This window comes from Bufo gargarizans, chromosome 5 (genome assembly GCF_014858855.1).
Source record: "Bufo gargarizans isolate SCDJY-AF-19 chromosome 5, ASM1485885v1, whole genome shotgun sequence".
NCBI classification, from domain to species: Eukaryota; Metazoa; Chordata; class Amphibia; order Anura; family Bufonidae; genus Bufo; species Bufo gargarizans.
In genome coordinates this window covers 338,989,977-339,017,306 of record NC_058084.1, presented here as the reverse complement: position 1 = coordinate 339,017,306, position 27,330 = coordinate 338,989,977, and the positions used below count along the sequence as shown (strand labels likewise).

The window sequence follows — 27,330 nt, the reverse complement described above, 5'->3', positions numbered from 1 at the left end:
ATGACGCCTCCACCGATCTACTGTTCAGCTGTAGCTTTGCCGCCAGAAGCCCCCATTGACTTCAGTAATGAGGCTATCTTCAAGATAGGCTATCACTTAGAAAAGGCCGGACAACCCCTTTAATGAGCACTCAGAGTTGTCGTAAAGTACTCGCTCTGAGTATAGCAACGACTATGCTGCTGTTCATTGCTGTACAGTCCTCTGCCTAGCCATTGCAGGTAGAAAAGGAAGCTGAAGGTGATATGGTCATCATTTTCAGCCCCCTATCAGAAATAATATTGCAGAATAGTGTTGAGCGAATGAAAGTCCAATCTTATAGTCTGAAACTTACAGTATATATACTAACTGGTGCTATACGGTAGTCATCATCGTCCTCTATCATTTTACTATATCCCTGTGGCCGCTCCTATATTATTCTATATATAGCAGAGGTATGCAGGAGATTTCATCCAATGACACAGTCATCCATTATAACCATACTGGCTCTATCCAATTATGTCTTGCGTATGGAATTTATGAATGAATTTGTGCAGCGGCGGGATTGATTTCACAGCAGCTCTGGTACTAATTAAACCTCAGGTTGCTGTGACAGTACAGGAGGCGATACTGATACAGCTTCATTATACTTCACAGCAGCATGCTCGGCTATAGAGCTGATTTACACTTGACTATAGTGTGTCCGCTGGGTTGTCATGTAGTGTACCATATAACCCGTTACTGGCCTCACAGCTGTGACTTATATTAGACCTATTCAGTGTATTGCATACATAGCTATATGAGATACAGTAATATGAATATACTTGACGCGAAGCAGTAATATGCCTTCAATCATGCATTAATAGGACTGGATGGATGCTAGATTATCAGGTATTCTTGCATGTAAGAATTAAAGGGGTTGTCCACGCCTTTACTTTTGATGACCTATTCTCGGAATAGGCCATCCATATCTCACTGGTGGGGATTTGACACCTGGCACCCCAGCTGTTCAACTGTTTTGCAGCACTGTAACTGTTTTCCCAAAAGTTAGCGCCAGAAGTAACATCCATTGTGTAGTGGGCGGAGTTGGTTACTGCAGTACTGCTCCCATTGATGTGAATGGGGACAGTGCAGCAGAAACCAACTCTGTCCACTATAGTTTCAGCACAAGCTCCAGGGGCATTGGACCCCTGCCAATTAGATAGTGATGGCCTACCCTAAAGATACACCATCACTTGTAAAGGGTTGGAAAACCCATTTAATATTATCATGCATTTTTTTACTATTAAAACTTAGGCCCCTTTCACACGGGCGAGTTTTCCGCGCGGGTGCAATCCGTGAGTTGAACGCATTGCACCCGCACTGAATCTGGACCCATTCCTTTCTATGGGGCTGTGCACACGAGCGGTGATTTTCACGCATCACTTGTGCGTTGCATGAAAATCGCAGCATGTTCTATATTCAACGCAGGCCCCATAGAAGTGAATGGGGCTGCGTGAAAATCGCAAGCATCCGCAAGCAAGTGCGGATGCGGTGCGATTTTCATACACGGTTGCTAGGAGACAATCAGGATGGAGACCCGATCATTATTATTTTCCCTTATAACATGGTTATAAGGGAAAATAATAGCATTCTTAATACAGAATCCATAGTACAATAGCGCTGGAGGGGTTAAAATAAATTATAATAATAATCCACTTGATCGCGCAGCCCGGCTTCTCTTCTGTCGTCTTCTTTGCTGTGCACAGGAAAAGGACCTTTGATGACGTCACTGCGCTCATCACATGGTCCGTCACATGATCCATCAACATGGTGAAAGATCATGTGATGGACCATGTGATGAGCACGGTGACGTCATCAAAGGTTCTATTCCTCAAAGAAGAAGACAGAAGAGAAGCCGGGCTGCGCGATCAAGTGGATTAAGGCGAGTTAAATTATTTTTTTATTTTTTTAACCCCTCCAGCCCTATTGTACTATGCATTCTGTATTAAGAATGCTATTATTTTCCCTTATAACCATGTTATAAGGGAAAATAGTAAAATCTACACAACACCTAACCCAAACCCGAACTTCTGTGAAGAAGTCTGGGTTCGGGTCTGGGTGCGTGCAAAACGCACAGAAAATGTTTTGCACCCGTGCGGAAAAAACGCAAACATGGAACGCAATCGCAGTGAAAACTGACTTGTTTTAGTGTCAAAAGCGCACCATTTTCCCTGAACGCATCCTGCCCCAATCCGCAACGCCCGTTATGAAAGTGGCCTTAGGCCCCTTTCACACGGGCGAGTTTTCCGTGCGGGAGCGATGCGTGCGGTGAACGTATTGCACCCGCACTGAATCCTGACCCATTCATTTCTATGGGGCTGTGCACATGAGCGGTGATTTTCACGCATCACTTGTGCGTTGAGTGAAAATCGCAGCATGCTCTATATTGTGCGATTTTCACGCGACGCAGGCCCCATAGAAGTGAATGGGGTGCGTTAAAATCGCATAGCATCCGCAAGCAGGTGCGGATGCGGTGCGATTTCCACGCACGGTTGCTAGGAAATGATCGGGATGGAGACCCGATCATTATTATTTTCCCTTATAACATGGTTATAAGCGAAAATAATAGCATTCTGAATACAGAATGCATAGTAAAACAGCGCTGGAGGGGTTAAAAAAATAAAAAATAATTTAACTCACCTTAGTCCACTTGATCGCGAAGCCCGGCATCTCCTTCTGTATCCTTTGTTGAGCAGGACCTGTGGTGAGCATTAAATACAGGTAAAGGACCTTTGATGATGTCAGATCACATGCTCCATCACCACGGTGATAGACCATGTGATTGGAGCATGTGATCTGACGTCACCACAGGTCATTTAGCCCACAGCTAGTAAAGAAGAGACCGGGAACTACGCGATCAAGAGGATAAGGTGAGTTAACTTTTTTATTTTTTTTAACCCCTCCAGCACTATTATACTATGCATTCTGTATTCAGAATGCTATTATTTTCCCTTATAACCATGTTATAAGGGAAAATAATACAATCTTCAGAACATCAATCCCAAGCCCGAACTTCTGTGAAGAAGTTCGGGTTTGGGTACCAAACATGCACGATTTTTCTCACGCGAGTGCAAAACGCATTACAATGTTTTGCACTCGTGCGGAAAAATCGCGCATTTTCCCGCAACGCACCCGCCTCTTATCCGGGCAAAAAAACTGACGCCCGTGTGAAAGAGGCCTTAGGCCTCTTTTACACGAGCATGACGGATTAGGTCCAGATGCGTTCAGGGTGCGTTCAGGAAAACACGCACCACTTTGCAAGCAAGTTCAGTCAGTTTTGTCGTTCAGTTGTTCAGTTTTTTCCGCGCGGGTGCAATGCGTTTTGATGCGTTTTTCACGCGCGTGATAAAAAACTGAAGGTTTACAAACAACATCTTTTAGCAACCATCAGTGAAAAACGCATCGCACCCGCAGCCACTACATTCACTTTTATAGGGCCAGGGCTGCGTGAAAAACGCAGAACATAGAACATGCTGCATTTTTCACTCAACGCAGAACTGATGGGTGAAAAAAAAAACGCTCATGTACACAGACTCATTGAATTGAATGGGTCAGGATTAAGTGCGGGTGCTATGCGTTCACGTTTGCTAGGAGACAATCGGGATGGAGACCCGATCATTATTATTTTCCCTTATAACATGGTTATAAGGGAAAATAATAGCATTCTGAATACAGAATGCATAGTAAAACAGCGCTGGAGGGGTTAAAATAAAAAATAAAAAAATTAACTCACCTTAGTCCACTTGATCGTGAAGCCCGGCATCTCCTTCTGTCTCCTTTGTTGAATAGGACCTGTGGTGAGCATTAAATACAGGTAAAGGACCTTTGATGATGTTACTCCGGTCATCACATGGTACGTCACATGATCTTTTACCATGGTGATTCACCATGGTAAAAGACCATGTGATGACCGGAGTGACGTCATCAAAGGTCCTTTACCTGTATTTAATGCTCACCACAGGTCCTATTCAACAAAGGAGACACAAGGAGATGCCGGGCTTCACGATCAAGTGGACTTTATTTTTTTTTAACCCCTCCAGCGCTGTTTTACTATGCATTCTGTATTCAGAATGCTATTATTTTCCCTTATAACCATGTTATAAGGGAAAATAATACAATCTACAGAACACTGATCCCAAACCCGAACTTCTGTGAAGAAGTTCGGGTACCAAACATGCGCGATTTTTCTCACGCGAGTGCAAAATGCATGACAATGTTTTGCACTTGCGCGGAAAAATCGCGCATTTTCCCGAAACGCACCCGCCTCTTATCCGGGCCAAAAATAAGACGCCCGTGTGAAAGAGGCCTTACCCTTTCCCTGTGCTTTGAAAATATGCTTTTTTTTCCTTTAAAATCTAGAGTATACTGTATCGTCGTACTGGTTTGAACCTTTGCATTACTGGCCAGTGGCGACTCTAGGAACAATATATAGGGGGGGCACAAAGATACCACAGTCAAAAATGGGGGGGGGGCAAAAACAAAATAAGTATATATAAATAAGATTACAAAATACGAGAGAATTGCGGTATGCAGGGATACATTTATAATAAAGCAATTTACTTACAAAAGAAGCAATTTAGTCGTCTGCTGTGCCATCCTCTGCTTGCTTCCGCGGATTCTTTCCCCTTCTTTCTGTCTCTCGTCAGTGCGCAGGCGCACTGTTATGGTGGATCTGTGGAAGACACACTGTTATGGTGGATCTGTGAAAGACACACTGTTATGGGGGCATCTGTGGATGACACTGTTATTATGACTCTCATTAGCCCTCATTATGTCTCTCATCACTCCCATATCAGCCCTTATGCCTCATTAGCCCCGATTATTCCTCTTATTAGCCCCCATTATGCCTCTTATCACCCCCATATCAGCCCCCATACCTCTCATTAGTTGGCTTGGACGATGACCTCTCACAGTTGGCTTGGACGATGACCTGGGCCTTCTCATTATATGTCCAGATCAAGCCAGGTCTTTTGTGCATTGAGTGGATGGTGAGACTTGAAGTTCTTAACACCAATGTCTGGTATTCACAATCACAGGAAAGATCAGGACTGTTCAGGTATTCGACAAATCATTGCATTTGAATGTGTTTTCTAAGTCAGTCATCCTTGTTCCATCATCATTATTGGAAAGTCATCAATGCAGGTTGGCATGAGAAGCCAAAGTATGTCTTCACGATCACTCTAACTCTAGAGGTGTCCCACCGAAGTGGGCCATACACGTGAGAGAAAAGTCAGCAAATTCCACCAATATTTTCTGACAACCTTATGTGTGTGACGGTCCTCTGAAGACATATGTGGGAGGATAGCTAAAGGTGAGAACTTATTCCACTCCCCCCTTGATAAAACTTGCATACCCAGCTAAGTTAAGCGTGCATATTTATGGTTGAGCTGGCAGAAATAACTGTAGGTCATGCTCTTTTAAAGCTAGCCATTAACTTGTGATAGCTGTGGGCTAAAAGAGCATTCAACCAACATCTCTCATGTGTATGCTTTAAAAAGACCATGAACCTATTCCATCTTCATGTGCCACGGCCTGGAGGATGGGAGTGGTAGTGGCTCAATCACAGTAGCAATTCTCACATCTATGCTCCACAGGGCCAGGACAGTGATAGTAGGGCACACCTTTTCTTCCCTCAGGGCACAACCTGTGTTGGGGCTCCTGCTTGATGGTAGTTGGTTTTGTACGGATGAAAGGCATGGCGTGTAGGTGCAGTGGCTGGTGTATGGTGTTGGAGTCAGTAACCAGGCCAGATGTTGAAAATAAACAAGTCTATCTTAACTAAAGTGCAGCATGGGAATTGTAGTACATCCAATGATATCAAGGCATAGTTCCAAGGCAAGTCACAGTTCAGTCTCTTCTTAATAGCTTTCCAATATGATTACAGGCATGCAAAACTCTAAAAAATGTGGTTGGGTCCCAGACTACAAACCATCCAAACATGTGTCATAGGCACAAGAGACTACAAACCATCTACATGCAAAAGGTCTCACAATTAGCTCTGCAGTTTCCGGTCTGAAGGATGCAGATTATCAAACGGTTAGCAAAACTGTTATATGTGTGAAGGGTGCTAACTGTTAATCCTACCACAAGCAGCAAAGTTTCAACATCGGCCAAAAACAGCGAATACCTTGCTAGCACACATGGCTTTGTGATCCTGGAGAGTCTATGAATATCTTCTCTAGATTTCCCTAAGGGATTGTTCTCTCCACAGGAATGATGTTTCTCCTGGAGCTAAACTAGCATCTGCTCTAAATGGCAGGCATAGCTAAAACTGAAGTGGCTGATGCAATCCTGACTAGAAAGCTCCTCCCTCAGAGGGGAAAGCTAATTCCCTCTGCTAAACAGTGCCACCTACAGACTGTTTTTTGGAATACATACAAAGCATGAAACAAGGCATGAACAGGTTACATAACATCAAATCGAGAACAATTTGCAAGTACCCTGTTCTGGGGTACTGGACATGATCCTGGTCTATACCTGCCTGATCCAAGAGATATATGAGATCTGCACACCCTAGATGGTGGGTGCTCGTAGAGGACAGACGTCAGTAGATTCACTTGAGAAATCCACGGCACACCAAATACGTTTCATCAATTAATCATTTTTAATTCATAGTAGTTTGTACATCAATTTATTGTTCCATCCAGAGCAATTTGTAAGCAATATTTTTTAGTTAAGCAGTACAACCCCAACGTTTCGGTCGGTGTCGACCAATATCAGGGGATCTGTGTCTTGAATATGCAGGGTCTGCTCTGGAGGTATACCTGCCTGATGACTAGAGTTTTTACTAGGGCAGCTGTTGGCTAACAGCTATCTCTTGGGAAATCCAACATGGCCAAGCCTTCTTTCCCTCAATATCTACCTTGAAAAGAAGGTCTACTGAACCGGATACACATTATATGGTCATTCAAACTTCACTATCCATTGAATCAAAATAACTTGTGCAATCATTTATTGCTCTTGTTTGTCAAGTTTCCCCAATGAGCTTCTAGAACTTTTCACTTCCAAACTTTTGAGGAAAGTGACATTTCTTAAGCCATCTCCAAGTTATAGAATAAGTCTGTAATGATGTCTTTATAAGAGGGTTTTAGGGAAATTAAAGTCATGTCGAGAATAATAAAAATATATTGGACAAATGAAACTATTGTGCACTTAGGAGACCAGATCTGTCAGCAAGGGACTGAAAAAATGAGCTGACCGAATAAAGAAGAAAATAAATATTTGGCAGCAGTCATGTCTGATGTTGCCAAGAGTCCTATTTAATCTAAATTTTGGTACAGCTGGAGACGACAGCAAGCAGAAAATGTGATCTGTTTCTGGAGATATTATTTATGATTGGCAGTGTTAGGGCCCATTAGACAATAATAAAGATCAAAACCTTTTTACTTCATGGTGATATATAATGGGCAGTGTCGTACCTGGCCTAAATGGTACAGTATGTACTATTCTTTTAGTCTGGTAGTCACCTCCACTGCAGAGACATACAGGACAGTGACTGCCCGATATGGCGGATTTACAGGCTATGTACACCTTCGGAGGCAACTTTGATACTCATTTTTGGCAAATATATATTTTTTTCAGTTGGCCTTTAATTACAAATATTGAGCTGTTCTGTCACAAAGGGTTAACAGTTTTTCTAGCTGTGTGAATGGTGCTTTCACTTTGTACTGGTCATCTAATAAACTTCATCTCTAAACTACTGAGAGGTCATAGACACTTATTTAAGCCACATTCTTATCAGTAAGATAAGAACTGCGCTGTAATGAGTGTTTCTAATGTCAGAGAGCAGAGATAAGAAGCCTGTCACCTCCTGGTCTGACGGACGAGACAGAAAATCTAAAGGGTGCTACTAGAGCATGTCAGATCTGTACAGAAAAAAGAACGCCATATTATTTATAGCTTAAAATTAGTACAATGCAATAATAAAAGAAAATTGCCCCCAAAGGTGCACATAGCCTTTAAGGTGGACCCTCGCTTTATAGACTCACAGTGGACGACCTGTCTATGCTACTCTCTCTCGCCATTCCAGGCAAATATCATATTTATTCACATGGCCATGGTGGCATCTGCCCAGGTTTGACTTTTGTTGACACTGGCCTTGGATTAAAGGGTTGTTTGGGTGAAATTATTTTTGAAAACAGGCTCAGACTGCTGAAATTTAAAAAAAAAACAGTAATGCCCCATTATGACTTCCCAGGTCCCCCGCTGGTCTCTGCTTCCTTGTCCCTCTCGACACGCAGGAAATGACCACTCAGCCAACCACTGGCCATAATGGTGAACCGCTTCAGCCACTGATTGACTTAGCAATTGTTTCCTCTGGGTTTGATCTGGGAATCATTGGAATAGGAGCGGTGACGGAACGCTGGAGTGAGTAGTTTGCAGCATTTTGAGCCTTTTTAAAAATAAAATATAGGCCACACTACCCCTTTGAAGGTCCATACACATGAATTTAGTACTGGTAGATTTTTTTAGCACTTAAAAAAGTCCAGCATAAGAGGGATTAGGTCATGTGACATGGCGATACCTAATATGTCTACTTTTTTTATTTATTTAAGTTTTACACAATAATAGCATTTTATAAACAAAATAAATCATGTTTTAGTGTCTCCATATTCTGAGAGCAATATTTTTTTTTGTGCGATTGTCTTAGCTAGGGGCTCATTTTTTGCAGGATGAGGTGACTGTTAGATTGATGCTATTTTGGTCGGAATACGCCTTTTTGATCGCTTGGTGTTGCACTTTAAGTGATGTAAGGTGACCCCCAAAACATTTTTTGCACATTTTTTATTAAATTTTTTGGACGGTGGGGTTAGGTCATTTTTATAGAGCAGGTCATTACGGACGTGGAAATACCTAATATGGATACTTTTATTTATTTATTTAAGTTTTACACAACAATATCATTTTTGAAACAAAAAATAAATCATGTTTTAGTGTCTCCATAGTCTGAGAGACATATACACTCACCTAAAGAATTATTAGGAACACCTGTTCTATTTCTCATTAATGCGATTATCTAGTCAACCAATCACATGGCAGTTGCTTCAATGCATGTAGGGTTGTGGTCCTGGTCAAGACAATCTCCTGAACTCCAAACTGAATGTCAGAATGGGAAAGAAAGATGATTTAAGAAATTTTGAGCGTGGCATGGTTGTTGGTGCCAGATGGGCCGGTCTGAGTATTTCACAATCTGCTCAGTTACGCTCAATTTTCACGCACAACCATTTCTAGGGTTTACAAAGAATGGTGTGAAAAGGGAAAAGCATCCAGTATGCGGCAGTCCTGTGGGCGAAAATGCCTTGTTGATGCTAGAGGTCAGAGGAGAATGGGCCGACTGATTCAATCTGATAGAAGAGCAACGTTGACTGAAATAACCACTCGTTACAACCGAGGTATGCAGCAAAGCATTTGTGAAGCCACAACACGCACAACCTTGAGGTTGGGCTACAACAGCAGAAGACCCCCCCGGGTACCACTCATCTCCACTACAAATAGGAAAAAGAGGCTACAATTTGCACAAGCTCACCAAAATTGGACTGTTGAAGACTGGAAAAATGTTGCCTGGTCTGATGAGTCTCGATTTCTGTTGAGACATTCAAATGGTAGAGTCCGAATTTGGCGTAAACAGAATGAGAACATGTATCCATTATGCCTTGTTACCACTGTGCAGGCTGGTGGTGGTGGTGTAATGGTGTGGGGGATGTTTTCTGGGCACACATTAGGCCCCTTAGTGCCAATTGGCCATCGTTTAAATGCCACGGGCTACTTGAGCATTGTTTCTGACCATGTCCATCCCTTCATGACCACTATGTACCCATCCTCTGATGGCTACTTCCAGCAGGATAATGCACCATGTCACAAAGCTTGAATCATTTCAAATTGGTTTCTTGAACAGGACAATGAGTTCACTGTACTAAAATGGCCCCACAGTCACCAGATCTCAACCCAATAGAGCATCTTTGGGATGTGGTGGAACGGGAGCTTCGTGCCCTGGATGTGCATCCCTCAAATCTCCATCAACTGCAAGATGCTATCCTATCAATATGGGCCAACATTTCTAAAGAATGCTATCAGCACCTTGTTGAATCAATGCCACATAGAATTAAGGCAGTTCTGAAGGCAAAAGGGGGTCCAACACCGTATTAGTATGGGGTTCCTAATAATTCTTTAGGTGAGTGTATATATATATTCTTTGACAATTGTCTTAGGGAGGGTATCATTATTGCAGGATGAGATGACAGTTTGATTGGCACTATTTTGGGGTGCATATGACTTTTTGATCACTTGCTATTTTTATTTTATAGTTTTTACGGTGTTCACCTGAAGGGTTAGGTCATGTGGTATTTTTATAGAGCAGGTTGTTACTGATGTGATGATACCTAATTTGTCAACTTTTTTATTTTTTGGTACATTTAACACAATAAAAGCATTTTTGAAATAAAAAAGAAATTAAAATAAATAAAAATAAAAAATATGTTTTAGTGTCTCCATAGTCTAAGAGCCATAGTTTGTTTATTTTTTGGGAGATTGTCTTAGGTAGGAGCTCATTTTTTGCAGGATGAGGTGACGGTTAGATTGGTATGATTTTGGTGGGCATATGCCTTTTTGATCGCTTGGTGTTGCACGTTTAGTGATGTAAGGTGACAAAAAATTTTATTTTTTTGCTGAGTTTTTTTTTTCTTTTGACGGTGTTCACTTGAGGGGTTAGGTCATGTGATATTTTTATAGAGTCAGTCGATATGGACGCGGTGATAATTAATATGTAAACTTTTATTTTTTCCCTATTTTTTACAAATTTTTTTAACTTTATTTTGGGAAAAGGACGTGTTTTTTTTTTTTTTTTATATACGGTAAGCTATAAGAAGACATTTTTTAAAAAACTTTTTTTATATATTTTTTTAAACATTTTTTTGACCCAGACCCACTTGGTTCTTGAAGATCCAGTGAGTTTGATGGTTTACAATACACTGCAGTACACTGTATAGTGTTCTGCAGTGCATTATCACTCACAGTAAGCCTGATCATCCTTTATCAGGTGCCTGATCAGCTATACCAAGGCAAGCCGGATGACTGTGAAGGCCATGGTAACCATCGGGACGCTCTCACAGCAGAGCAGCGACCAATGGGGGAGGGAGCTCCCTCCCTCTGTTAACCCATCAGGCATCGGGCCTCTGCCACAGCACAGCAGCCCGAGGGGAGAGGAAGGTAGCTCCCTCCATCTCTTAACCCCGTCCATACAGCGGTCCCTATCGACCGCAGCATGGAAGGGGTTAAACGGCCCACATCGGTGCCAACACCGATGTCGGCCGTTACAAGCAGAGTGTGAGCTGTATATTAAAGCTGACACTCTGCTAACCGCTCGGCCATCCTGAAACAGATCGGGCGGGAGGGGGGGCTGGACTGTGGGGATCAGAACCTTTCAGCCAGTATTAGAATCCTGTGATTGACTAGTCTATACAGACTAGACAATCAGAGCTATCGCCGGGGACCGCCCTCATTGTAGAGAGGACATCAGACGTGCTCTTACTAGGCTCCCTGCTCCGAACTCTTGAGAGGAATAAGCTGTTTGTACTGCTCTTAGGCAGATTAGGAGAGCAGCGCATGTGCAATAAAGGCATGGACGAGCTTTCTCTAAAGCTCCTCCATGTCGCGTGCAGCTATGGACGAACTGCCTGCACGGCAGAGCGGGGCTCAGGGGGCATGGCTTACTATAAAAAGATAACCAGACAGATTTTTTAAATAAAGTACAGTATATTTGGAAACTCATTTTTACCCTGCCTCCAACAATGTTGTGTAAAGTACTTATATAGCAGCCAACCCCTTTAATTTCATGTTGTCTTGTCAATGCATTTAGGGGCCACACCAGCCCCTTCATCAGGCAAATAAATAGTGTTGTTTTCTATATGACAAAGGCTCTGAAACGCGTTGCCAAGACAGACTTAAAATTAAAGGGTTTGGCCACTTTCTGGCTACTGTTGACCTGTGTGTTTGTAAGATGATTATATGGCACTTACTAATATAACCTTTGTTGATATTTTGCACCATTTTCTATATTTCATTAGTGATGCCCCCTTGTTTGCTAAGTCTTTTGTGCTGTCCACACAGAGGTCATGTCCATAAGATGGCTGTTGATGGAAGGTCATATGACCAGAAAATCACCTCCATGTGAACAGGGATGCACCTAGCCTTTCTGCTGCCTGAGGCGAAAAAATTTAAACAGCGCCTTTCCCCCATACCAAATTCTCAACCTAACCCCTTCCCTCCTAACATTATGTATATCACTACAAAACATACAGGGTAATACAGCGCCACATATCTCTTACATCCAGTGATGTCACCTCTGATGTAGATGTTCTCTTTCCTCATCTTCTCCTTTCAGACCAGACCGCCATGATGATTTTTCAGCCATCTCTCGTCTCTGCAGTTTGACAAAATCTTAGTTTACTACTTTTCTATCATCCTCCCATCTTCTGGACAAATTATTCTACCACCCACAATACTGTGCCGCTGTGCTCCCCAATATTATACTGCAAAAACAGATAAACCCCCTGATAATAGTACTACCATGCAGATAGTGCCCTTTAATAATTATTGGCACACAGTGTCCTAAAATAACTGCGCCCAGCAAATAGTGCCCCTGACAATAATAGTGTAAATATAATGTCCCCCAAAAATAACTGTGCTAAGCTGATACTGTGTCAGGGTGCTCCCCAATGTCCCACTAATAGTAATAATTCTCTGCTAGAGCACAATTGGTAGTAATAGTGCTTCTACAGTGCCCCCAACATGTCCCCACTGTGCCCCAGACGTCATGATGTTCCCATAGTGCCCATACTAGTAATCATGTTCCCCATAGTCCACCAGTAGTAATAAAGCCCACCACAATGCCCCCCGCAGTAATAATTCTCCTTGTAATGTGCCAGTACAAAAATGCCCCCTTATATTGTGTGCCAGTGCAAAAATACCCCCTTTTAATGTTCCCATAGTGCACCCATAATGTGTGCCAGTATAAAATACCCCTATATAATGCCCCCAAGTCAATACCCCCACAGTGCTCCTCTTCCCCCTTCCACATCATACCCCCATAATGTGCCAGTATAAAATACCCCTATATAGTGCCTCCAGTAAATGCCCTTATAGTACTCCTCTTCCCCTTCCTCATAGTGCCCCCCATAATATACCAGTATAAAATGCCCCTATATAGTGCCCCAGTAGATGCCATCAGTGTCCCTAATAATTTGCCAGTATAAAATACCCCTTCCTAGTGCCCCCTGTAGATGCCCCCATAGTGCTCCTCTCCCCCCTTCCCCATAGTACCCCCCATAATGTGTCCCAGTATAAAATGCCCCTATATAGAGCCCCCATATAAAGTACTCCTTCTTTGTGGCCTCAGTTGATGCCCCCATAGTGCTCCTCTCCCCCCTTCCCCATAGTACCCCCCATAATGTGCCCCAGTATAAAATGCCCCTATATAGAGCCCCCCATATAAAGTACTCCTTCTTTGTGGCCTCAGTAGATGCCCCCATAGTGTTGCTCTTCCCCCTTCCCCATAGTGCCCCCCATATAAAATACCCCTCTTTGTGCACTCAGTAGATGACCTCCAATAATGTGCCATTAAGAAGTGCCCCTACAGTGCCCCCCAATAATGTGCCAGTAAGAAGTGCCCCATAGAGCCCCCCAAAAATGTGCCAGTAAGAAATGTCCCCATAGTGCCCCCAATAATGTGCCAGTAAGAAGTGCCCCCATAGTGCCCCCCAATAATGTGCCAGTAAAGCATAGTGCCCCCCAATAATGTGCCAGTAAGAAGTGTCCCCATAGATGGATGTCGTAGAGACCCCTGTATGAGCCAGAGAGAGGAACTGCTAAGGTTGGCCTGCACTCGGGCAGACCTGGATCATTCATTTAGTACATGGTCAGCCTTTCTGGCTAAATGCCGAGGTCTCCAGGAGCCGGGCCCCCGGTGATCATCTATCTTTAGAGAAGGGATTGTCTGCATCAGATTTTGGTCAGAGTATCTGAGAGAAAACAGCCTGAAATAAAATGTTAATCTTACTATCATGGGTCAGTCTTGTGAATGTCCACATTGTGGTAGACACATGTGCTATATGATCCAAATTAAAGGAATGTTACTGTATTTAGTGTCTTTAGCGTCCCATAGGTAAATTATCTCACGAGGAGATCCCTCTATGGCCCTGAGATCTCACCTTACCATATTTCGCATTACTTACTGATATATTGCTGGCTATGGACGCGGCAGGGAGGCATTACTACAGCTTTCTCTTAGTATATGACAGCTGGCTCACATTGGCCCGTTTCATCTCCATTGTTAATCGGTGCAGCAGAGGCGAATGAGCGCTGTGCATTTAATGTCATGGGAGCGCACAGGGGGTTTAGAGGTCATTTGATTGATTTCCCAGCTATGGCCATATTCCAGAACGAGGATGCAGGTGCTTGTCTTGAGACATTTGGCGGTGGCGACAAGTGTATGGGGGTCTTTTACTGTGTTCTTAAAGGAAGCGCTGATATAAAGCTTCCTCCCTATCACACCTGCCGATATTTGGTTTCCATGACTTAGCTTTTTTGCACTCAAGTAAAAATGAATTGTGCGCCGTTACATCTGAAATGGTGTTTTTGGCTCTTATTCTGCGTATTTGTACTTTTAGTGAATATGCTCAACACATTGTAAAGTACAGTATGTGTCCAAGGCTAAGTCCAAACATTGCGGGTGCTTAAGGACCAAGGAGCACCCGTGATGTGGCCAAACCCGCCCCCCCCCCCCCCCCAGTGTACCTGCCCTCAGACTGACTGTAGGTGGAAATGCAGCTTCACTGTGAATGGTCTGCAGCTAAATAGCAGTTTGAGAACCAGTCTATGCCAGAGCAGATCCAACCGCATCGTGGGCGCTCCTTGGCCATGGTGCATCCACAACGTGTGACCCCAACCTAAAGCTGGTCCTAGATGTATCAATCTGACTACGGGCGCATTCACACGACTGCAAAACATGGATGCCGGCCGGGTGCTTTCACCATTTTGCACTATATAGAGAATGCCTACTCTTGTCCGCAATTGTAGACAAGAATAGGGCATGCTCTACGGAAAATTAAATTAACGGATCCGCACCCGTTCCGCAAAATTGTGAACCCAGAATTACAGTTGTGTGAATGCACCCTAAGGTTAATATAACTAACATTGTTACATTGTATTATACTAAGTACTACATGTGATAGATAGATAGATAGATAGATAGATAGATAGATAGATAGATATGAGATAGATAGATAGATAGATAGATAGATAGATAGATAGATAGATAGAAATCTCACTGCTCCTGGTCCAGGAACATTTGTGGAATTGCACCTGGCATACCTATAGAGTGCTGCTGACCCTGTTGCCTTTTTAGATAGATAGATAGAATGAAGGAAATATAGATAAATATGAGCGAGATAGATATTAGAGAAATAGATAGATAGAATAAAATATAGATATATATGAGATAGATAGATATGATAGATAGAAAATAGAATGAAATATAGATAGATATGAGATAGATAGATATGATAGATAGATAGATAGATAGATAGAAGATAGATAGAATGAAATATAGATAAATATGAGCAATAGGTAGATAGATAGATAGATAGATAGATAGATATGAGATAGATAGATAGATATGAGATAGATAGATAGATAGATAGAATAAAATATAGATAGATATGAGATAGATAGATATTAGATAGATTGAATAAATGAAATATAGATAAATATGAGCGAGAGATAGAATGAAATATAGATAAATATGATAGAATTCATGAAATATAGATATTATTAGAGAAATAAATAGATAGATATGAAAATAATAAATAGATAAATGTTTTGTCCATCGGGTTAAAAATGAAACAATTGCACCAGAAAAGAAAGTTTCGGAGCCGTCACCTGCCCCTGAATCTATATTCTCCCACTATATAGGACAGCAGCCCCCTGTAGCGTTCTCAGCCCCCTGTAGCGTCTATGTCTCTGTGCACACGGCAAGTACAGGTCTGTTCCGTGTGATGCAGATGATCAGCTGCTCCGTCCTGCCAGCAGCTTCTTGCTATTTTCAGGCTGTGTACCCTTGAGATGCAGAAAAGCAATCTGACAAAGACTAGCAGCCCTGTGTGATGTGAGCAACTGCGTAAGGACAGGATACCGAGCATGCTCAGGGAGGCGAGACTCCGTCCCCCAACCAGATCCCTAAAGAGATTGATTGAACTTTGCACTTGCAAATGTCACTGAATACATTTTGCCCAGGATTTCATTTCTGCAAGGCTTCCATTCTCTGGGAGCAATGTAGACTCCTTCTCTGTGCTTAGCTGTCACCTGGCACGGGCAGCAGGGATGCCTTGTGTTCAGCATCTTCTCAACCATGATGACAAGGAGACATATTTGGACTTGTTCTTCTTCTTCTTCTTCTTTTAAATGGGTTCCTTAATGAATGAACACCTGTGATTGGAATGAGAAGGAAGCACGACCTCTCGCCCTTTACTTCTGCTGAAGTTGCCCAGTGTGTGTGTGGTCGTTCCTGGAGCTTACAAAGGAAAGATGGCTAGGGAAGGCAGTGCTGATCTTCAGGATAATCCGTGCACTTGTTTGGGAAGGATCTGCACGGGGTGCCTCCACCGGGCACAATAATTAACCGGTCTGGCTAATGAAGGCCTCCTGGATTAGACTCTTAAAAAGAACCAAAGGAGGACGACTGAAGAACCCTGATGTTTGTGTAAGCTCCTTCTATATTAATCTACCTGGAGGAGAAGTGGTGATGTGGCTATTACGACCGGCTGCTATATATAGCTCTGTAGTATATTAGATAACCACCGATGTCTGGAGCAGGGTGATCTCGTGTCTGGTAATATTGTATGGAATTATATGATGGAAGGCGGGTGATGGTTGATGGCAATATAGGCAACTTGAAATGGTTAATAATCTGTAGGAAGAGGTTTGACTTAAGATATCTTAGGTGGCTTTTATAGAGAAGGTCCTCTGCCTACGTTCTTGTACTGATATGATATTTACATGTGAATGATTGACCCTAATAATTGCACGACACGTTTGTAAGCTGCAGAACATCTCAATGTCCAGGACATCTCTCCGACTTTTCTGTGTTGCCCTCGTACAGCCCCGTGGCATATGATGGTGCTTTGGAAATAATAACTAGGTTGGAATGCTGATAGATAGTATCGAGCCCATGCAAATATATCGTATTTAAAAGGGGTGTCTACTCTGTTAGGGCATACTAACGAAGGAGGGTCCTCTGCCCAAGAGCAGTCCTAGTTAGCCATAGCCCAAAGCCATAGCAACTCTGGACTGGAGAACCTTAGCTATAGAAGTCAATGGATGGCCATTGGGCACCCAATGGTCACTGGTTCCACAGAAAAAATCTGACCATGACCCGTAATCATGAGAGAGGTGTCTAATATAGACAAATCCTTTAATAAAGTGTACTGAACTGTGTATGGAAGGGGGGGGACAGATGAAAGCCTCGGTAGGCACTGACTGGCATAGATGAGCTTCTCAGCCAACGCAGCACATTTGTTGACTGCTTGCCTCTTTAACTGTTTGCTTAATAGCATATGTTCCTCGTCTGTTTTGACCAAGAATCAGATTCCCGAATGAGCCGGGTGACAGGGAGAATAGAGATCTCTCTTCGGCGAGATTACACGCTTGATGATCAATAGTCAAAACAGCTTGTCTAATGAGGGAACCCAACAAGCCGCTCCAATATTTCTTCTGTATTATTAAGCTCACCACGGTGGTCTACACAAGACTGGCCGTCATCATCGCTGCGCATCCATTATAATATTTCTCCTCTTCTTCTCCGCAGGGTTCGGCGGACTCCTATACCAGCCGTCCATCTGATTCTGATGTCTCTCTGGAAGAAGACAGGGAGGCCGTGCGGAGAGAGGCAGAGCGTCAGGCCCAGGCACAGCTGGAGAAAGCCAAGGTACAGCATCTGACATATTGTTATCAGCACGTCTGCCGGTGCATTACAGAACTGGAACATAATAGCCGGCTGACATGATGGCAGAATAAAGCACCGGGAGGGAACGGGTCGCTTTGTAACTTTACCTGGAAGCAATGATAATGGGGTCTAGGTGACATCTTAAGAGAAAATTCAACATTAATGTTCTTAAAAAGTTGGAAGTGCTTTCAATGTCTCCACCTACCCATAGCCGCTATTTGTCTGTGATGCTTCTGGTGCTTGCTATTGGCTCGCCCCCCAGTCCTTTATTTTACATAGCATGTATTAGACACTGTTCACATCTCTGTATCATCATAGGAGCAGGGAACGGAACTCAAGCTGTGATGGATCCGTCACCAACATCACCTGACGGACTCCATTGACTTAAAGGGCATCTGTCACACCAATTAAAGCAATATTAAAATGGTTGGTGATACAAACACATACAAGGCGAACAGTGCCCTAGCAGGGAATGCAGGCTCATAGCTAAGTGGAAGCATATTGCTGGACAACGGATCTACCTAGATATACATGCATGTTATTGTAGGACCGTAATAAAGTGCAAAGTGCATATGCTCGTTTACATGTATATCCTATTGCGGCCCACACAAAATCAAATAGCATCCATATGTACGACCATACCTAAAAAGCGTCTCCTCCTGCGACCCATTAAAGGGCATCTGTCAGCAGTTTTGTATCTATGACACTGGCTGACCTGTTCCATGTGCGCTTGACAGCTGAAGACATCTGTGTTGGTCCCATGTTCATATGTGTCCGCATTGCTGAGAAAAATGATGTTTTATTATATGCAAATGAGCCTCTAGGAGCAACGGGGGCGTTACCGTTACACTTAGAGGCTCTTCTCTCTCTTCTACTGCTGCACCTATTCCACTCTGATTGACAGGACCAGGTGTGATCATGTTTGGCCTGGCCCTGTCAATCAAAGTGGAGAGGGCGCAGTAGTTGCAGAAAGAGCTAAGCCTCCAGAGACTGATTTGAATATATTAAAACATCATTTTTCTCAGCAATGCGGACACATATGGACATGGGACCAACACAGATGCCTTCAGCTGCCAAGTGCACATGTAACAGATGTCCTTTAAATGGGGGACGTTGGGTGAATAGAGTCTTATTTAGCCACTGCAAAAAGACCCTATAAAAATAAAGGTGGCCGGCCAAACACCTTGAGCTACTTTCGCATCTGCGTTTTTAAACCCGGCAGGCTGTTCTGGTAGAGCAGGAATCAGCAACCGTTGGTACTCCAGCTGTTCTAAAAACTACAACTCCCAGAATCCTCCTTTCACTTATATGGGAGTTACAAGAACAGTCAAGTAAAAGTATGTATGCTGGGAACACCCTGCCCCTACACCCCTTTTTGACTACAATGGGATCCGATGGATATCCTGCCAGGTGTTGACTAGACAGAAATTGGTACACGCACTGGTTTTTGTCTGTCTGAAACCTGACCCTCAAGCCAGAAACCAGACGGATCCCGTTTTTACGGCAGTATCTAGCCTGCCGGATTTAAAAAAGCAGATGTGAAAGTAGCCTTAGAGAGCTCTCGGCCAAACGTTCATTTGGGCAGGCAGCTCTCTCTCCCGTGTCCCCCATTGACATGCACACTCAGCTTGGGGAGCAGAGGATTAGGTCGATGCCAGACACCTCTTCCAGCAGCGCAGCCCCTGTGGGAACAAAGAATTTGACACTAAAAAAGCCAGTGTGCCTGGAACTTTTTCTGCCGTCGGTGGATTACATACACCGATTTTGGCGAGTTCAGGCGACTTTCCTTTTCTGTGTATGGACGCTTCTTATCACAACATGTGCAATTTTTTTACATTTTCTGGTGGTGGCAAATAGCCCTAGAAAGCCTAACCTCTCTCGGAATCAAATAGTTCCATTGCGATTGCAGTTAACCCCGATATTTCACGCTGGTGGGATCTTGTAGTTATAATTACAGATGGGGAGAACATTTTACCAATCTGATTGTGATTTGTGGTGACCAAAAGAAATCTGTTCTGAAAATGTATTTTTTTTTAAAATGGTTAAAAGTTTTCTTGATCCTTAGAATTAAAGCTGTTATTTGAGATAATTCAAAATCCAAGATGAGCCCAAGAATTGCTTAACCGCTGCAGCCATTCACTGTTAGTAGTAGACCATTGAGGGGAGTGATTGGCTGCAGCACTCAGGTGCCATATACTGGCGCGACACCACTGCTGCCTGCAAACCAGCAGCGGGACAGGAACGGCATTGCAGAGAACGAGTACTTTAACGGGAATGTGTCATCAGAAAATGACCTATTTCTTAAATCACGTTTTTATGTTTAACATATATTTAAAGAATTTTTAATGATGTTATTTATAATTTCCCATGTCACTACCTATATTTAAACAAAAAACATAAATCTTACCATTTTCACACTGACCACTAAGCCTTATAAAAAGCGCCACTTCTTGGTCTGTACGGATCACTTTACTGCAGTTATCTGCTTATCTGTCATCTAAACCTGCCTTTAATGATATCACCTCTGTGTATAGATAATTGTCACATCTTATCTATTCTTCCCTTGTACAATGACCTCTGCACAGGTCACAGAGCATGCCTAGAAGACTCTCCCATAGAAGTCAATGAGGTCCCTCCTGACCATTGTGTCTATGGTCCATGGGGCTGCCGTAAAGCATTTTTTTTTAATGCTTTCTAAATGCTGTTAAGAACAGCTCAGGGAAGATGGCCGCCCCCATAATCATGTTCAGGAAATAAAATTTAAAAAAAATTGCAATCAGAAAATAAAAATAGATTAGAAAAAAGGAGATGTGTTTTCCTGGCAGGTAAACATTTTTGATACATTTCCTTTAAAGGTGTTTTCTGAGACTTTAATACCGATGACCTAATTTTCTGGATAGGTCATCAGTATCTGATTGGTGGTGGTCCGACACCCAGGACCCCCGGTGACCAACTGTTTGAGAAGGCACCGATGCTCCTGGGAGCGCCACTGCCTTCTCGCAGAATTTTTCTAGGCCAGTGACGTCACATTCATTGGTTACATGGCCTAGGAGCAGCTCAGCCCTATAGAAGTGAATGGGGCTGAGCTGCAATACCCAGCACGGCCACCATACAATGTACGGCGCTGTGCTTAGTGAGCAGAGAGAAGGCCTTGGCACTCACAGGAGCACCGGTGCCTTCTCAAACAGCTGATCCGCGGGAGTCCCAGGGGTCAGACCTCCACCAATGAGATACTGATGACCTACCCGGAAGATATGTAGGTCATCAGTATTAAAATCTCGGAAAATCCTTTTAAGCAAAAATTGACCAGGAGTTTCCCATTTGAATCAAAGGGATTTTAAGTATGATGAATGCATTTTGTCACCAAAAAATGAAAAAGATCTTTGTGTGTACTGCGTTATTGTCTGATGGTTACGTCACGGACTGACCCCTTACTGAAACGTAATGACACAGAATATAGTTGGCCAAGCGCTTGGTTTCAGCGGGACTGGCCGCCTATCTAATTTGTATGAGGGTGACCCTTCAGATATTGGATGAAGGATCAGGCAGTTGGACTTCAACATGACCAATCCTTTTTGTTTTCAAGGGATATAGAGGTATCTGGCAGCAGCTTACACCCTCCCCCCCTCCCCTCTCCATTAAGAACACATGCATGTGTATGGGGGGCATCAGAAGGAACAGCTGTCGACAGAACGTGCATTCAGCCACACATTGGCATGCTGTATGTCACTTGAAGGGTGCTAGAATCAAATTGATATCATACAATATACATTTTTTAAGGCATACCTCTGTATAGAATACGGTAGTCTACTATGCTATTCCATAGAGTCCAAAAATAGGCTCACGAATGGGTGTTGCTGAAAGAACACCATTTTGGCTTCCAAAAGATCAATGAGGTCCTATCTCCAGACACACACAGCATGAGGACGGCCTGAAATGTTTTTGCATTGGTTCAGATTGACCCAATGACACTTTGAGATCTACCATCCCGTTTAAGAAGAATTGCCAGCCTTGTCGACGGTCTAATAAATGTTCCTTCTATTGGGCCCCTAAGAGCGTTCTGGAAACATCATGGACAGTCGGTGCAGGCCGTGGCCTAGAGCGCTGGTCCCTTCCTAGGTAGAATTCCTAGGTATCGGCTAGTAGAAGGTGGTCCGATAAGTGGTATCTGGAGGCAGCTGCTAAGGGCCTGGATCTGGAAATATGAAGACATTGTGGCGGCGCCAGTATATTTATTCCTATACCAGTAAATCTAGCTCAGTGTTGCTATGGGAATGGAGCTTGGAGATCCCGGCTGCAGTACGCGGACAGACTTTATAGAATATTTATTACCTCTGGCATGGCTGTCACAGTAGAAGCTCCAGAAATCACATCAAAGCCAAGGCCTTTTTTATTTCCCCTGTCTGTGCCTGAAATGTTTTCACTTTAGGTAGCAAAGACATTCTGTAAAACGAACACAGATGCTGACTGCTGACTGAGACACAACCGGGGCACGGCAGGGCGGAGAGCCTACCGTCATGAGGTGGCATCTACCGCCATACCCTATACAGCGCCTGGAAACCATCTGCTGCCATAGCAATTATCAGTGAGGCCCTGTGACCTTCTAACCGTATAGATGGTGGCTTTTAGAGGGGTGTTCTCACCTTAGATCCCTCATCTGTTTACATAACTCCTATTGAAGTGAATAGAGAGAGCCTCAGACATTCATTCCGGTAGCTGGGAGGATGGGTGTGAGAGTCCCAGAGGTGGCACTCACATCTATCAGACATTTATGTCATGTGCTGTGATTCCCTTAGGAGCCAGTGTAGAGGATGGGAGTGGTAGTGGCCCTGATGACGTAGTGGGTCATGGTGTACTCCCTCAGGGATGGAAATGCAATTTTGAAGGCCAAAAATAAACAGATATTTTATTCTCTTTTACTAAGTGTAAAATGTAACTTCAGATACATCCATTAGCAGCATTTTCCAAGTGCAGTTCTCTCGCACCAGTTAGGATGATGGAGGCAGGTTGGATGGCTGTAATTTAGCACTTGTGTTGTACTGGCCTAGTAATATCCTGGGTGATGGGTGTCTTAGCCGTAGTCCCTCACCTTAAAGCAGTGTCTTCAAATGCTGGTTGTAGTGGTTTACTCTGCTGTCTGTCTTCTCAAGGATTTACTTGACGCTATATAGCTTTGATCTTTCTGGAAGATCCTTTTTAGGAGCAGGAGCTCAGGGGTGTGCTTCATTTCCTCTCTTAGGTTGCTCTGAAACTCCACCTCCTGGCAGGAAGCAGGACCAGCCTACTCCTAACAAGAGGAGAGCAACAGGATACTTAGCCCTGTTCCTAGCCAACCTTTTGCTATCCACATCCTTGAAGGGGTATTCTGGTTGTTAGAATTTGAATGGAGCATGGCAGCTCCTTTTATTTCTAAAGGAGTTCTGGAGATAGCTAAGTACAGTACATAAAAGTGAAAGGAGCGGCCGCACGCATGTCCACTCGTTAATTTCAGAGGTTCTGCAGGGGATAGGGGATAATTTCTACCAAGCAGAATACCCCTTTAACTGGTAATAATGGCCATAACATACAATATACATAACTTTATATAATACAACTAGCAGAAGGACCCGGCTTCACACAGGTATATTTCATCTACAGTATTTCACTTAATGTTTGTGTGTGTCGTTAAAAGATATCGACAGTATCCACTATAACAGTGAACTCCAGAGCCCCCCCATCCCTTAACACTGACCCCCCCCCCCCCACAGTGCCCAGCCTTCTTAAAATGGGACCTCCACAGCAGCCCATGCCCTTAACTTTGACCTTCACAGCAGCCCGCCCCTTTAACAGTGACCTCCACAGTGCCCGCTCCTTTAACAGTGACCTCCACAGTGTCCGCCCCTTTAAGTGACCTCCACAGTGTCCACCCCTTTAACAGTGACCTCCACAGTGTCCACCCCTTTAAGTGACCTCCACAGTGTCCACCCCTTTAACAGTGACCTCCACAGTGTCCACCCCTTTAACAGTAACCTCCACAGTGTCCACCCCTTTAAAAGTGACCTCAACAGTGCACGCCCCTTTAACAGTGACCTCCACAGTGTCCCCCCTTTACAGATGACCTCCACAGTGCCTGCCCCTTTAACAGTGACCTCCACAGTGCCCGCCCCTTTAACAGTGACCTCCACAAAGGTGCGGGCACTGTGGAGCTCACTGTTAAAGGGGCGGGCACTGTGGAGGTCACTGTTAAAGAGGCGGGCACTGTGGAGGTCACTGTTAAAGGGGCGGGCACTGTGGAGGTCACTGTTAAAGGGACAGACACTGTGGAGGTCACTGAGACGAAGCAGAGGGGAGGGGGCGCCGTTTGCCTCGGCTGTTGGAGGATATTTCTGGATAAGGAGGCGTGCTTGGGCTTCAAATTAAAGGGGGCTTGGGCACTGCAGGGGGGCGTTACTGGGCTCAAGAGATAAATAAAAAAAATGCCCCTCTGGGCACCTTGGAGGTTCATTTGCATAACAGCTTTTTTTTATCAAAATGAAGAAAGAAGACCACTGCAGGGAATAAGGTATCTTATTGAACATGGCAATGGTGACAGCTTAAAATGATAAAACCAGGTGACAAATTCCCTTTAATGTGCAGTGACCCAGAGGATAACTGCTAAAGCGTTAATGTGATTTACTGCCAAAGTATATAAATTGTTAAAGTATTCTTTTTCTTGTGCGCTGTGTATCCCAGATGGTTGTGTATAGACATCAAGTAGTTCACTGGTGGCAGCTCTTTAGTGCAGGTGCCAAGGTGGTGGGCTGGCTCCACCCCCCTGGTTTGGAGTCTTTTGCTGAGCAGGACGTTAGGCTGGGTTTAGACCACGTTCTTAGCCTTCTGTAAAAACGCATACCTCTGATGGAAGACTCAAATGTATCCCACTGTATAGGAAGACATTGGGATGCGTCCCCCACACAGTCCCGCTATGCAGCTCTTTAGTGGATTTGCTACTTTCCCTTCTCACTGAATTATTTTTCAGAATTTAACCCCTTCCCCCATAAGCAACAGAGTCTCAGGGGATGAGGCTGAGCTCCAGCCGTGCTGCTTATGGGAAAGGGTTAAACTGACACAGAAGCTCTCCGAGGCATCCCCCACCCATAGCCTCTGTTAGGGGGATCCTTTTGTTTACAGCACTCTGCATCATCTTCTCAGTTATTTTATTATTACAACCAAAGTGCCTGATCCTTGACTCCACCATCCACCCGCCGGTCCCCTACGCCTGCCTTGCACCCTGCTATTCATCAACCTAACATCAATGACACCCCAGCTACCCCCATAAGTCCAGGGTGGTCTCCAGAGGAAGAAAGGGTGAGCCCTATATACATTGCAATTAGCATTTTTTTTTATTTATTTAGGCGCAAGTGGTGTTTCTACGTTGCCCTTGCCATTTTCTAGTTTGCTGTTTGTTTGCAAGCTATCGCAGTCTGATTTCTTTGAATCCCGTCATCTGATGGCTCGTGTGTAGCTCTTATCTTTCATCTCCTGACCTCATAAATCACTCCTTATAGCTCAATTCTAATCAAACTGATAAGAATACTAGCTCAAATAAGTGTTTATGAGGTCAGGAGATCAGAGACAAGAGCTACACATGAGCCGTCAGATGACGGGATTCAAAGAATCAAACAGACTGATTTTTTAAACCCCTGTATCTCAGAAACAACAACATTTTCAATAAATAACAATTGGAAAAATTACTTGTAGCCAAAAATGAGTAAAATGCTATCATAAAAATATGTCCCTGAAGGTGTCCATAGCCGTTAAGGGTGAAACAGTCTGTGCACTGATGACGTTCATGACTAAGTTCCTCACGGCCACGGTCTGATATGACTAAGTTTGATTACTCAGTGCTGTTATAAGGTGATATAATACGCCCGCCATCTGAGAACCGCCTGATGTAACATGTTGCGGTGTTAAGATTTGTTTTTTTGTGTTATACCCTGACGCCTTCCTTGTTGCTATGGGACTCTGGCGCCGCATTTCTATTTTTCCCGGATGAATACACGGCAGGCCGAATCTGCGCCGCGCAGCTGGTTCTATTTGTGGAATCAGTGTCACCGTTTCTCGAAAGAGCCATTTACTAATTACTCCGTCATTTCAGATGAAGGTGGTGATTGTCACAGAACATTTCCTGTCTCGGCCGGGCAGCTGCCGGAGCTTGGCACAGAGATGTCTCACTCCGTCTGCCGTATGGAGGGGCACGTTCTTGGGTATCCGCGGAGCCCTTCGTGGATGGCAGATGTATTACGCTCCCTGTTAATAGTCGGTGGAGCGGAAGTTATTTTTACAAACCAGTTATTTCTGTCAGGATTACTGTATTTTACCGTCAGATGGGAAGAAGGGAGGGTCATTTCTGACACGTTGTACTATTAATATCCACAGAGACCTGATAGAAATCAGACTGTATGTACGACTTGAAGGGAGCCCACTTTGGGGGTGTTATTAGACCCCCCATTATATTGACTGCACAGGAATTTACTGATAATAGTAGTTAAAGGGGTTATTCTAGACTATAAAATGCTCCCCCATATGCCCGGCCCCTCTCACTGAATCTACTTACCGGTCTCCCTGCTCCTGGTTCCCTGCACCGCCGCTGCTGCTTCGGATTAAAACATCCGGTGTCGGAGAGAAGCAGCCAAAGGCAGGCGGTGACAGGGATAAGCCTCCATAGCATTTTATAGTCTGTCCCTTTAACATTTGAAGGGGTTCTCTCACTTCGGAATTATGTAGATAAAGTTAATACAAGACACTTACTAATGTATTGTGATTATTCATATTGCCGCCTTTGCTGGCTGGATTCATTTTTCCATCGCATTATACACTGCTCGTTTCCGGGAGTTGCGGCCATCAGTGGTTGGGACAGGACCTGCTGTGCATGCACCCCACAGTCCTGGCAACTACTGAGGCTGGAGCTTTTATCCTATAGTGTGCAAGCACGACCACTGCTGATGGATTGCATGGTGGTCATAACCCCTGGAAACGAGCAGTGTATAATGTGATGGAGAAATGGATCCAGCCAGCAAAGGAGGCAATATGGACAGTCACAATACATTAGTAAGTGGTTTGTATTTACTTTCTCCACATGATAAATGCCAAGTGAGACAACCCCTTTAAATGGCAAAATGGACGGTATAATAATAGGTAATGGCTAGTAATGCCGTTCTTTATTATAGAAATGTATGAGCTGCAGTGTGAAAGTTTTGATAAGAACATGTAATTGAATATTTCCCTTCCCTCCATCACCAGTGTCTGAAATCCAGAGTTAGAGGAGATAACCTAGAAAAGGAGAGAGGGTAAAATGA

The 27,330-nt window shown here is 43.8% G+C and overlaps 1 protein-coding gene across 2 annotated transcripts in view; it reads left to right on the top strand.

The window, feature by feature from the left end:
- Positions 1 to 27,330, top strand: part of LOC122938163 (voltage-dependent L-type calcium channel subunit beta-2-like) — a 150,101-nt gene that overhangs the window by 9,600 nt on the left and 113,171 nt on the right. The window contains exons 1-2 of one of the 2 annotated variants that reach the window (XM_044293508.1): positions 16,560 to 16,771; positions 17,876 to 17,995. In XM_044293508.1, coding sequence (XP_044149443.1) covers positions 16,703 to 16,771; positions 17,876 to 17,995 — 189 coding nt within the window. In that variant the 5' untranslated portion in view covers positions 16,560 to 16,702. Of the gene's footprint in view, positions 1 to 16,559; positions 16,772 to 17,875; positions 17,996 to 27,330 lie in introns of those variants that run through there. The other variant, XM_044293509.1, reaches the window with a different exon arrangement.